General features: G+C 41.5%; 1 protein-coding gene across 2 annotated transcripts; it reads left to right on the forward strand.

Moving 5' to 3' along the window:
• Positions 1 to 314: 314 nt before the first annotated feature.
• Positions 315 to 7,969, forward strand: lman2 (lectin, mannose-binding 2). Of its 2 annotated transcripts, none has more exons than XM_048263746.1 (8): positions 315 to 657; positions 1,328 to 1,446; positions 1,553 to 1,670; positions 1,999 to 2,078; positions 3,702 to 3,863; positions 4,401 to 4,515; positions 4,825 to 4,944; positions 6,475 to 7,969. In XM_048263746.1, the coding sequence occupies exons 1-8, from the start codon at positions 384 to 386 to the stop codon at positions 6,633 to 6,635; spliced, it is 1,149 nt and encodes a 382-aa protein (XP_048119703.1). In that variant the 5' UTR covers positions 315 to 383; the 3' UTR covers positions 6,636 to 7,969. The 2 variants fall into 2 exon arrangements, with proteins under 2 accessions (XP_048119703.1, XP_048119702.1); XM_048263745.1 differs by lacking the exon at positions 1,999 to 2,078 and adding an exon at positions 1,854 to 1,936 and having other exon boundaries at positions 317 to 657.
• Positions 7,970 to 12,635: the final 4,666 nt, after the last annotated feature.

Raw genomic sequence — 12,635 nt, forward strand, 5'->3', positions numbered from 1 at the left:
GTATGTTCCATGACATTTCTGATAAAGTTGTTAGAATAATTCCACACACATATTAAAACAAAGCTGAGATGAAAACAATCCCATACTGTCGTACATTTTACTTTCCTTTTCTTTACTTCGTTTAGTTTGCAAGACTTGGAAGCCACACATACGGGGAAAACACTATTTAGCTATGTGCGCATTTTTGATTGGTTGTGGAGAATTCGACCGGTCCTAAAATCATTCCGTGTTGAAACTAGTACTCAAGGGCAATGTGGTCATCTGCATTTTGTACTGGTTGGTTGTACATAATTTTAAAAGTAAATAGTACTTCAGTGTAACAGCTATTTAATCAATTTTCATATTAGGAAACATGTATGCTCTATGTTCAATGATTTGTGTTTATGATCGGAACTATTGAAAGAGTGTTTTTCACTTTCAATGAAGTCGGAAGAAGAACATTCAAGCACAACTTCTTAAATATGGCGGCGGGTAGAAGCGAAATAACGCCCATGTACATCTACAGTACAGGAATCAACAACAGAATGGGCTGTCGGTGTTTTTTGAGGGCAATCTGTCTGTTTTGGTTACTTCAGTTTGCAACAGTCCATTCCGATATTACAGACGGTAATGCTGAACACCTTAAACGGGAACATTCACTCGTGAAACCTTATCAGGGTAAGTATCAGCTAGCTTGTTGGCGAACCCATGAACCATACCTTTGCTAACGTTAGGCTTTTGACAGCTAGCTAGCCCGTGACACCAGGTCACCTGATTAAAAGTAAAGCAAATGTCTAACTATTAGACTGATATGACTTCTGATGATTAAATACTGATATCCGTCTTTAATTTCAGTTATTAGATCTGATAATAGTAGCTAGCTAACGTTAGTAAACATGACCCTTAAGTTGCTGAACAAGTTTAAAAGGAAGATCTATTAGAAGCCTATGTAATTTCTTGTTTTTGTTGATGAAGCGCAAGATGTTTCTCATTTCTGTAGTCACGTTTGTGTGGAGTCCATGTTGTACAGTTTGGATGTCGTTGCCTTGCATCGTTGATTGCCAACATGACAGTATCGTTACCAAAGTCAATATTAGCAGAAAGTTAAGAGGCAGTGGTGTTTACCTTTTCTGTTAAAATAATAAAGTAGGAAGTAAGGAACGTGGTTTTATGTGATGAGCTTGTCTGAAAGAAATGTTGACTAAGTAATTGTAATATCTTGGTCCTTGGCAAACAGTAACAGTAGATGTCACGTCCCTCGCCTCACTGGTTACCTGAGTGCAGAGTCTGATACTGCTAAAGTAGATTCGGTGGGTGTCACATGAGTCTTTGTAATTGGGTTACACAGGAGTTGGGACGAACCCATCCAGTCAGTGGGATTTCTCTGGAAGCACCTTGGTGACTAGTCAGTATGTTCGCCTTACTCCTGACGAGCGTAGCAAGGAGGGTTCTATCTGGAACACCGTGGTAAGGTTATGTTTATCTTTGAATGTACTTGTACATTTCTCTGAAATGCCATATTTTATTTAGGCCCACTGTACTGACATCAACAACTCACACGTTTTGTACATAGCCCTGCTTCCTGAAGGATTGGGAGATGCATGTGCAATTCAAAGTCCACGGGTCGGGAAAGAAGAATCTTCATGGAGATGGCATTGCTATATGGTATACCAAGGAGAGACTGCACCTTGGTAATCTTTGCTGTCACGTAATGTACATTAAACACATTTTGTGATGTACAACTAGTGCTTTGTCTTTACTTGCATGCGTCACATTTTGTTTGGATGCTGAAGTCCACCATCATGCTGTTCAGGATTTGTCTTTCTTTTATGTTTTACTTATCTTTACTCCCTTCCCCTTAACTCTGAATTTAGGGCCCATCTTTGGAAATCAGGATCATTTTGTCGGCTTGGCTATTTTTGTGGATACCTTCCGCAATGACCTCCACGGCATGGATGTAAGTCTGTGCGTGTGTGTGTTTGTATGTGTGTGGACTCACTGAAGACTCTCTTTCTGCAGGGCCTGTGTATGGCAGCATAGCCAACTTCCATGGGTTGGCCATAGTTATAGATACCTACCCTAATGATGAGACCTCTGACGTGAGTCGATGAACAAATCCATGTTTTTGATCACTGGCACCATTTGTGATGTCTGTTGCATTCCTTTTGGGACACTTTTTTATTATTATTTTCAGCATTTTGGTGTTGACATGTTTAGCTTCAGATCCATTTAGCTTATACTGTATTATTTGGCCTTTTTTTGTCTGCTTCACATTATAATAAACTTTGATAATCAGACTAAAAATTGTGGAACCAATTCCACAATCGATTTTGATGGAACCCCCATTTACTGTACACCAAAGACTTAAATACAAACTTTGTGTTTCGATTGTGACCTCATTTATATTTCAGATTTACCAAAAGATACATTAGAAACTCAGTTTGTGATGTATTTGCATCACTGATGCTAAATTGGCAAACTGTTCCATATGGTTCTGCTTCTCCTTTGTCTAGCCTACATTGTTTGGTGGAGATCACTTTGAGTGGCTTGCTTACAGCCTGCTTCTGTGATGGGGCCATGTAGAATATGTGCATTGTGTATCGCCGTGCTGCTTTGTGTTTGTGTTGTGTTGTTGCTGTGTTTTTTTTATTCTATTTGCTGAACTTACTAGTGGGAGTGGGAGCAGCTGGGATTGTGGGAGATGTTGGTTCCTGGCCAAATCACACTTTATGTTAATCACATCACTCAAGGTTGCAGTTATCTGTAGTCTGTTTCAGTCTGTTCCAACCTCTACTCTGTGTTTTATTTAACGTTCAGAAGTGACACAGAGTTCTGATTTGTAAAGGACCAGAACTGTACTTCCTGCACCAAGAGCCAAATCTGTATTTCAAATCATATTATGTCCAAATCTAATCCTCCTCGCTGGATGGTCTCAGAGTCTGAATATGCATCTAAAAAAATAAGAATATGTTGGAAAAGTCCATTACCCTGTCCAGACTGAGAGATCAAAGCATCAGGAAACCATTGTCGGTGTTTTGATTTAATTAGTTGATTAGAGCTCTTCTCAGGTGGACATTTCTGTATTTTAAATTCTTTATTATAATGTTTTAAGATACAGGATTTTTGTTTTCCATGAGCTGTAAACCATAATCACAAATATTACAACCCCAAATGTGTTGCTGGCATCAAATTCAAAATTAACATATTTTTCATGAAATAGTCCAATTTGTCATTTTCAACATTTGATATGTTGTCTATGTCCTTTTTGAAGCTAAAAATGGATTTTTGAGATTTGTAGATTTCAGTCAGTTTTTATTTGCATTTTACACAATATCCCAACTTTTTCTGATTTGGGGTTGTTGAATAATAAAGAGTAAAACGAAAAACGGCTTGAAATGTTTCACTTTATGTGAAATAAATCTAGATTATGTGAAAGTTTTACTTTTTGAAGTTTTATGGGGGGGAAATAACTTTTCCACGATGTTCAATTTTTTTTAGATGCACCTGTACATTGGTGAAATATAAGAGTTACCGTTTAGTTAGTATTGTTAAGAAAGCTTTTGTGTTTGTGAAAAAAAGTGGCAGGAATGGGAATATGGTGACCAGCACCTTTGATGTGAAGTTGGCCAGGCTTGAATCGATTGACTGGAGATCCTCTGTGATCTGGGCCACCCTGCTGGTCAGCCACTTCCTGCTCTGACTCCTCCTCTTTGTCCGCTCAGCGTTCGTTTCCCTTCATCTCCGCCATGGTGAGCAACGGCACGGTGGCCTATGACCACGGCAAAGATGGCCGCCCCACTGAGCTGGGAGGATGCGCCGCCGAAATCCGCAACAAGGACCACGACACGTACCTGGCCATCCGCTACTCCAAAGGACGGCTGACGGTAGGAGAACGCCACTGTGTTCATGTCAAGTCTGTGTGCACTCATGAAATATAATAATGGATTATTATCAGAGCAACAGTGATCCTGGTGATGCCCATGTTACTAATTCTTATGCACATTTGATACATTATAGGAAATACAGATAGACAGAAAAGCTAATGCTGCGTAAGGATATACTGGCCTTCACTAGAGCCCTGTTAAGGAATCTGAAAAGACCTTGCTTAAAGTCCTTTCTCATGGAAGCTTATCATATGTTCTCAATACAAAAAAAACATTATGATTCAAATTTAGCCTTGGATGATATCCACAGAGGTTGAGGAAAATATAACTATATAAAATGGTCGCCTGAGGAGATGAAATTGGTGTTGAGTTTTGTTAAAGTCAGATGTAATGTGTATTTCTGATGGTGAGTGGCGTTGTGAATAATCTGAGCTGTGTGCAGCTGGTCTCTGTGTTGATTAGAGCTGAGATTGAAGAGGAATATCTGAGTCCATTCTGGCACCGTTAAAGGGTTGTGTCCTGCTGTTGTCTTGACAGGTGATGGTGGATGTCGACGACAAGAACGAGTGGAAGGAGTGCATCGATATCGGAGGGGTGCGGCTGCCCACTGGCTACTACTTCGGGGCCTCCGCAGCCACGGGAGATCTGTCTGGTACGGACAGTAAAATATCCTCTTCCTCCGCAGGCCAAGAACACTGAGTCTGTCTACGTGGTCATTTTATATAACTTGATAGATGTGTGTTGGTTTGAGGAAATATTTAGTAAATCTCCAGACAGTACGGAGCATGTTTATAATGCTACATGTTGTCTCCACATGATTGGTTTGGTTGATTTACAACAAGCTGGATGTCAGAGAACATTTGGAATGAATAGCCACTAAGTAAACGGCCTTTGGCTCTTGAGGCTGTGGTGAGATGTTCCTGTTCCCTCAGTAAATCTCTCAGCCTTCTCTCACTGGCAGATAATCACGACATCATCTCGATGAAGATGTATCAGCTGATGGTGGAGCACACCCAGGAAGAGGACAACCTGGACTGGACCAAGATCGAGCCCAGTGTCAGCCTACTCAAATCCCCTAAAGGTGATCATCGACAAACATACACATCCACCCCCCAGGAAGAGTCAAGTCTGAAAAAGCATCGAAATTATTGCTTGCATGACTTTTCATGAACATGCCCTCAGAGTAGTAGCGCTGTAGCTGCCTGGAAGCTCTAGCTGTTGGCTGCAGCAATTCGAGCTATGTCGAACCAATTATTTTAGTTTTATTTCGTACTGACAGTACTCGGTACCTTGAGAAACTAGATTTATGTGAAATATTGCCAGAATTCTTCTACAACGCACCCATTAAGCTAAATAACACTCCAAAGTCTTGAATTCTCTCTCTCTCTCTCTCTCTCTCTCTCTCTCTCTCTCTCTCTCTCTCTCTCTCTTCCATGTAGGTGCTCTCTCTCTCTCTGTCTTCCTTTTCATACTTGCATGGACTGTTGTTGACAGTAAACTGGCACATAATATATTGGTCTGAGGTTTGTTATAGTGCATAGGAGATATCAGAGGTTTGTTATAGTGCATATGAGAAATCTGAGGTTTGTTATAGTGCATAGGAGATATCAGAGGTTTGTTACAGTGCATAGGAGATATCAGAGGTTTGTTATAGTGTATAGGAGATATGCCTTTTAAGCTAACTGTCAGTGACCTTAATGGTTTTAATGGAAAGCTACTGGCTTGTTCTGTGTAGAATGTTCAAAGTTAAAAATCTTCAAAGTTTGTTCATTTTGCATTAATTCCAGGATATTACATTTCAAAATGATTGTTAAAAGCTCCATTATAATGAAGAAATGAATAGTGATTTATCACAGCAAAATTATGTGATTATTTATTTAATGTTTCACAGCCCTACTTTGGTTAGATGTCATGAACCTGAAGGCTTGATAAAATAACAGCCCAATTATTTACTGTAGTACCTTGAAGCTGTTTGAGGTCGTCGTCAGCTATTTGCTATTCTGTTCATGTGTCTCTCTTCCTTGATTGCACCAGCTTCCTTGACTGACAACATCAGGTGTAGTTTCAAAGTATGAACCAGATCCATAGACAAAAATCACAATGGCAGTTAGAAAACATTAGAAAATGTTTTTAATGCTTAATTTTTCAATATTAAAGCAACACCAAAGAGTTTTTTGTACCTTAAAATAATGTTTCCAAAATCGTTTCAGTGGTTCATCAACTCTTAACAGGGTGAACGGCACTTCTGCATTCGCTTCGCGGCCCTCTATCGGCTATAACCTCACGCGGCCCTCTATCGGCTGATGTCGCAATACATCATACTTTCATAAAATCATGCAACTTTCTCTACCTTGTCTGTGGACATCCTTATTTGCAAAGCTGGTGCTGGATAAACAAATAGTGTGCGTGCGACAGAGGAAAAGTTCTTTGGTGTTGCTTTAATATTCTATAGTTTTCACATGTTTAAAGTCACTTTGGACAGAACTGTATGCCACATATTCAAAATTAACTTCAACTTCAAATCCCTTTGGGTGTTCAATCTTGCTAAACTGACTGATGTGTAAATTCTACTCCAAGTAATACTACCACTCTGGGACTCCCTCCTCCCCAGATAACGTTGACGACCCGACGGGGAATTTCCGCGGCACGCCACTAACAGGCTGGAAGGTGTTCCTGCTGCTCCTGTGTGCCCTGCTGGGCATCGTGGTGTGTGCTGTGGTGGGCGCTGTTGTCTTCCAGAAACGCCAGGAGAGGAACAAGCGCTTCTACTGAGGCACCACACACACACACACACACACACACACACACACACACACACACACACACTCAAAGACTTTGGTCCCCATCCCGGGACTGCAATGTGAATTTTTTAAGACTGCATCAAGAACACCACACATCCCTTCATCTTTGTTTGTAACCGTGAACTGGAGGGAAATGGCAAGGAGATACTAAGAATCTTGTAGAGGTTTTGCTGTAAAGGTTTGAGTGATCTTTTTCTCACTGAAAGGTAACCTTAAGACTGTGACGTGTTGATTAGTAGGTAAAGCTTTTCTTTCTGAAGTGAATCTGAACATATACGCAGACTAACCCTTGTTGTCTGTGATTTGAGTTGATTTCTTTTCAGTTTATTTGTTTGTTTGTTTTGCTTTGAGTTTGTCCTTCTGGCCCATGCATTCTCTTTCTGGCCTAGTTTACATATGAGCGAGATGTGATTGGTTTTATGTTTTTTTACGAACTGCTAGATTCACACTCTTTCTCTATGATTTCGGTGGGATGCTTGGGACTGTCTGGGGTCTAGCTACTGTAATTGATTGCCTTATTTTCCTGGCTTTCTTTAGACATTTAAAAGAGAATTGGGGTGGTGTGTGTGTGTGGGGGGGGGTGTGTGTGGGTGTGGATGTGTGGGTGAGTGTGGCAGGGGCAAGAGATGGCTGGTGGGAATCTTGGGTATAAGTTGCATCCATTACAGTCCACTCAAGATAAGTCTGCAAATGACGACTGTACATTTAAGTGAATGCTGTGCTGTTGAGAATCCTTTTCTTCTAAACAAACCCACAGTCTAGTCCTGTGTAAATGGCTTAATGACATGAAGGTGTACACGCAGCATAATAATTGCAAAGGTCTGCTGTCCACGCTGATGGCTAGTAAACTGTCTGATGCGCTTATAGCATTGTATGGGACATACCTGAACCACACTTTGAGCTGGAAGTGGTTATCTGTCGTGGTATCATCAGAAATAAGTATTAGCCTTCTCTGTGTGTGGTATATCACCATGGCAACAGGTGCAGACCAGAGGGCGAAGGGGAGGAGTGACCTCCCAGGCTTTACTCTCGGCTGTTTCCAGGGCAACACCACTGGACATCCACTTAAATCAGTGTTGCGGGAGTCTCTGTGTGGCTCTCTTGAGTTTGTTTGGGCTTGCCGTGTTACTGATAAGTTGTTCATGATATTTCAGTCCAGCGCTATCCGACTGTCATCATAGAGAAAGACAGCATTATTCTGTCATCTTAGAGAAAGAATGTATTATTCTGAAGTTGAATGACCAGTATTCTCCTGTCTGCAGGAATAAAAAAAAAATCAGACATTAAACATCCTGTAAAGTTTCAGAAACGTTTTTACTTTTTTATACACAGAATTCTAATGGGAATGTGCCACTGTACAAGTTGCCAACTTCAGAAAATTTAAAATTACCATTAAATCAATTGAAATATGCATGAAATATACAATGTAAACTGCCAGTCATTCTTTTTCCAAATGAAATGAAGATTTTAGTGATAAAAGTTTTAGTGAGACTTAGGTAACATGAAGCAAGGTATAAATCATTTACACTAAGAAATAATGATTATGACTATTATGACTATGCTCTGATATGTCTGATGTGTCCCTACAGCTCTCTGGTGGTTCACATAATGAAGTGCAGGACATCTGTCTTGAACAGCTGCAGGCTCGAGTTGGAACTAAAATTAAACATGTACGTTATGCAGTGTAATCACTATTTACTATTAATCATGTACATGTATGCAGTATAGTCACTATTTACTATACTGCACAACACGCTATTCAATATAGGCTTGGCCTTTGCATAGTTTGCATTTCATTTTGTGAGTTTATGTTTCATGACCCCTTTGTTGTCCACAGAGAAATCAATGCTGATACATCTCCCATCTGCAACAGCAGCACTAAGTTTTTTTTTCTGTTGACTATAACTCTATTCAAATTAAAAAAACGCTTTATTGGTATGACAATTCGTGAAGAAAGTGTTGCCAAAGCATACAGTGTCCAGAACTCATCAAGACTAAATAACAGTCATAAAACAAAATCTGTGAAAAAAAAATATATATATATATATATATATATGTTTTATATATAAAAACATACAAGCACACACTTTAGTTTATTATGAGAGAAAAAAAGGATAACACATGAAACAGACAAAAAAGAGAGACGGTGTAACAGACCTAATCCGATAAAGACATAATAATAAACTCTACTCTCAGACGCTTGCGTTGTGTTAACTGCATGCCGGTGGGTTTTCCTGACATTCGGAGGTGTGTATTATGGTGTATACCTTAAAGCATAATCATAATTTTTAATTAGCCGGTGCCTTGCATTGCTGTCCGTTGGTGCAGTAAACGTTGAACATTTCTCAACTTTTTAATGGAAGTGACAGGAGCAACGCAACGTAACTCAACCACAATACACTTCGGCAACAGATGACCAAAGCCTATGTAGAGTGAACGAGATGCGTCTCCAGTACTGCATTCAGTGCAAGCGTGTGTGAGTACCATAAGGAAGTTCCATGGGTTTTATGAGAGATTGTCTTCAGAAGTGGAATATATATTCCATATACGTCGGACCCACTGGCGTATCATGCAGGCGACCAGAGTGTTCCTCTGTAGGTTCCAGACATGGTCGTTAAGACTACTGACCATGACAGACTGGGCTCAGTCTTCAGTACTCTCTGCAATCCAGAGAGTGTTTCGGAAGAATTGCCAGTTTAGATTTTAAAATTCTTTGGCTGAGTGTCCTACATCCCTGGTGACTGAGCTGGACTCGATCTCGTCACCTGCGTGGTCTGGCGACCCTGAAATGACACCACAGAGCACGGCACACTGATCCTCCCTAAGCTACTGCAGACTAGAGGCTCCAAGCCAGAGCTGCTCTCCCCTTTAACCCTCTCCTCAGGCCCTCCTGTCAATCATCAGTCTGGCTGTGCTACTCCGGGTTACTCTCTGAGGCTGTGAACACAAGAAGACGTGCTACTTTAAAAATACCGCCACCCAAAAGAAGCTTTGTTTGTTGGTGTCCCTTTTTGAATGTGCAATGTCACTGGGGAGTGAAAAATAGCTGCAATGACCAGTCTGTTGGGGAGATAGTTTTGTCCCTTCATGTGGCAGAAATCACCTCTGGACTGACACCCTGCACTTGAATGACTGGTCAACGCATAGCTGATGATCGATAAACTCATTTGTGGTGCTGTAAGGGCAGTGCATCGGTCAGAAGGTTGAGGGCGCTTTTAAAATACCAGACATAACTTATTAGTGTTAATACAAGCATTTGCTGGAGGAATTCATGGTGAGCTCTTAGACAGGTGTGGCAGGAGAAGCAGCTCTTGTGTAAGTGTCTGACTTCAAGCCTCTCCTTAAGTACCCCCAGGGGCAAGAAATGCCATACGAGATGCGGTGGGATGGGGCATAACTGCCTGTCCAGGGTCATCTCACACTTTGACAAGCGCCAGTCTGGGTAAACATGCCCTCGGCTGGGGCGCAAGTAAACAGCGATCTTTCATTGCATGTTTACAACACAGGACATCTGTCAGTCTACACCTATAAATTCTACCTTCTTCATCTCTCTCTCTCTCTCTCTCTTGTTCTTTCTTTCCCCTCAGTCTTTCACTTTCTCTCTCTCATTCTCTCCTTCACACTCTCCGTATATATCTTGTCATTGTCTGCCCTGTAGCTTAGTGCTAAATATATTTGCCAATCTTAACACTTCTTCATATACTTTATCCCCCCCTCCCCCTGCCACCTTCTCCCCCTCCCTCGCTCTCTTCACCCTTTCTCTCTCCCCCTGCCACCTTCTCTCCCTCCCTCGCTCTCTTCATACGCTCTCTATCTTTCTCTCTTCACCCTCTCCCTCTCTCTCTCCCTTGCCCTGTTAGTGTCAAATTTCCCTGACTTATGAGTAGTGGTTTATGAGAAGGCTGACTCCGGGGGGTGAGGGGTTCTCAGTGTTCACTTACAGCAAGCGAGTCACATTCACATTTCTTCTCCGGGGGTTTATTAAACTCCTGTGCTTCTGTCCATGTGTTCTCACGTGGGGCTGTTCTCATGTCACATACCTCTCCACTTGCTCTAAGGACGCTCACAAGTCGGCAGTTTTCTCAAACGGGAGACAAGGATTTCCAACTGGTTTTAATGACTTGGACGTAAAGGAATATTCAGTTCTATCAGGCATTGTTGAGGATCCTGCAAGCGGTCCAACAGTCACCTGAAGAGCTTGGTCTCTCTTCTTTTCTTTTCTTTTCTCTTCTCTTGTCTTTTTCTTCTTTTCTCCTCTCTTCTCTCCATCGATCTCCTCTCCCTCTTATTCTTTCTAGATTTCTCCCTCTCTCTCCCTCTCTCCCTCTCTCTCCTTCCATCCTGATGGACTACCTGGCTCCTCCCTCCTCCTCGGGTGGCGGTAGTGGTGGTAATGGTGGTGGTGACTCCTCCTCCTCACGCTGCACGACTCACGCGCGTAACCAGGGCGGCCTTTCCTTCTGGGTGACGGAGGGCTGGCGCCACCTGCGCCCCTTCCTGCCGTTTGTGCTCATCTCCTGCCTGGTGGTGGCGCTGGTCTACCTGCTGCAGAGCATCGTCTACGGCGGGCCCTTCACCGACCCCAACTTCTTCACCAAGTTTGAGAAGCGCTGGCCACGGCCGGCCCTTAACCATGCCGCTGGTCAGCACGAGCACACGTCATCTATCCTACCCACGGGGGAAGGGATCGGCGGCTTGATGTGAGGACAGAACAAGTACACACACACACACACACACACACAGGACTTCACACAAAAACTGCTGCTGAGATGTGAAAGTCATCTGCACCGATGGACCTCTTTGACCACAGATAGACACACTGAAAGACACAAACGCTTCATCTATTTTCACAAGTTCCTGGATTTGAATCTACAGTTGGACTGCGTAACAACATACAGGATCTTAGTCAGACGCTTACACTGGGATGTGCAGTTATGCCCACTCTGGACCTGTTATTTCTGTCTTCAGATGAATCTAACATGCTTGCTCTCAGTTGTGAGTTAGTTATAATGTTAAATATGTTATGTTGAAATTAATATGATCAAGTCACTCAAAATTCCTAAAGGCTTATTTGTTAGTTATCAAGTTTTTGATGAAAGGAAACATGTCTCATCCAAATGAGTTTGTCTTTCATGAAGTTGACATGCCGTGTCTGTTCAGTAGAGCCTCAGAATTATTTTGCAAAGCATGGCTTAACCTCATTACAAAAATATTACTGTAATTGTTGTGCATATTTTCATAATAAAATGAACTGGTTTTAGTATTACACTGATTATATTTTCATGCTTGTTAATAGAAAGGACTTTGCCTGAAACAGATGATATGATACAGGATGCAGTAGCATTAACTGTCAGGCCTCAGTGAACTGAAAGTAAAAAAAATAGATCATTCCATCGCAGTTTATTTTACAGCCCAAGTTCGGGCAACCTGCATGTCAATATGTCAATAGTTCTATCCACCCTGCTTTGTCATTCTGGCCAGATCAACTAGTTCAACTTTAATCTATGTTTATATTTAAAATGTATATCTTGAAAGTATCTAGACTCAACTTCTTACACATATTGTATTCAATACAGTGGGCCAGTAGACAATGGAGAAACCGGTAAAGTGTAAGTATCATTTTTCTTTAAATATGTATTCTACATAATAACCTCTTATGCGTCGCTGCTGGCATACCCCCGGGTGCTGTTTTCCCCTAGGCCCCCAGGTATGTCTTTCAGGAAATTAAAATCTAGCTTTATACTGGTTTTTCTATTTGCACCAACATCAAATCGACATAGAATTATTGATGGAAAAGGTAGTATTGTTATGATTAGTAATAATCATGCTGTGTGTCACTTATGATTACAGTGGTGTACATGTATGATTAAGGACTTCTATATTCTTTGGTTATGGTCTGGCAGGTGCTTTTCTGCAAAGCAAATTATTTAGCTCACTATGCTTGAATTTCTGCTGGTGATCCACCAGGGGG

Source organism: Alosa alosa, chromosome 14, assembly GCF_017589495.1.
Source record: "Alosa alosa isolate M-15738 ecotype Scorff River chromosome 14, AALO_Geno_1.1, whole genome shotgun sequence".
In the NCBI taxonomy this organism is placed as follows: domain Eukaryota; kingdom Metazoa; phylum Chordata; class Actinopteri; order Clupeiformes; family Clupeidae; genus Alosa; species Alosa alosa.

Bases quoted from the DNA above. Each gene is read 5' to 3' on its own strand.
- lman2 (XM_048263745.1), top strand. From the start codon at position 384: ATGATCGGAACTATTGAAAGAGTGTTTTTCACTTTCAATGAAGTCGGA. The intron at 4,516-4,824 runs GTACGGACAGTA...TCTCACTGGCAG, and splicing joins AGCCACGGGAGATCTGTCTG to ATAATCACGACATCATCTCG. The intron at 4,945-6,474 runs GTGATCATCGAC...CCTCCTCCCCAG, and splicing joins CCTACTCAAATCCCCTAAAG to ATAACGTTGACGACCCGACG.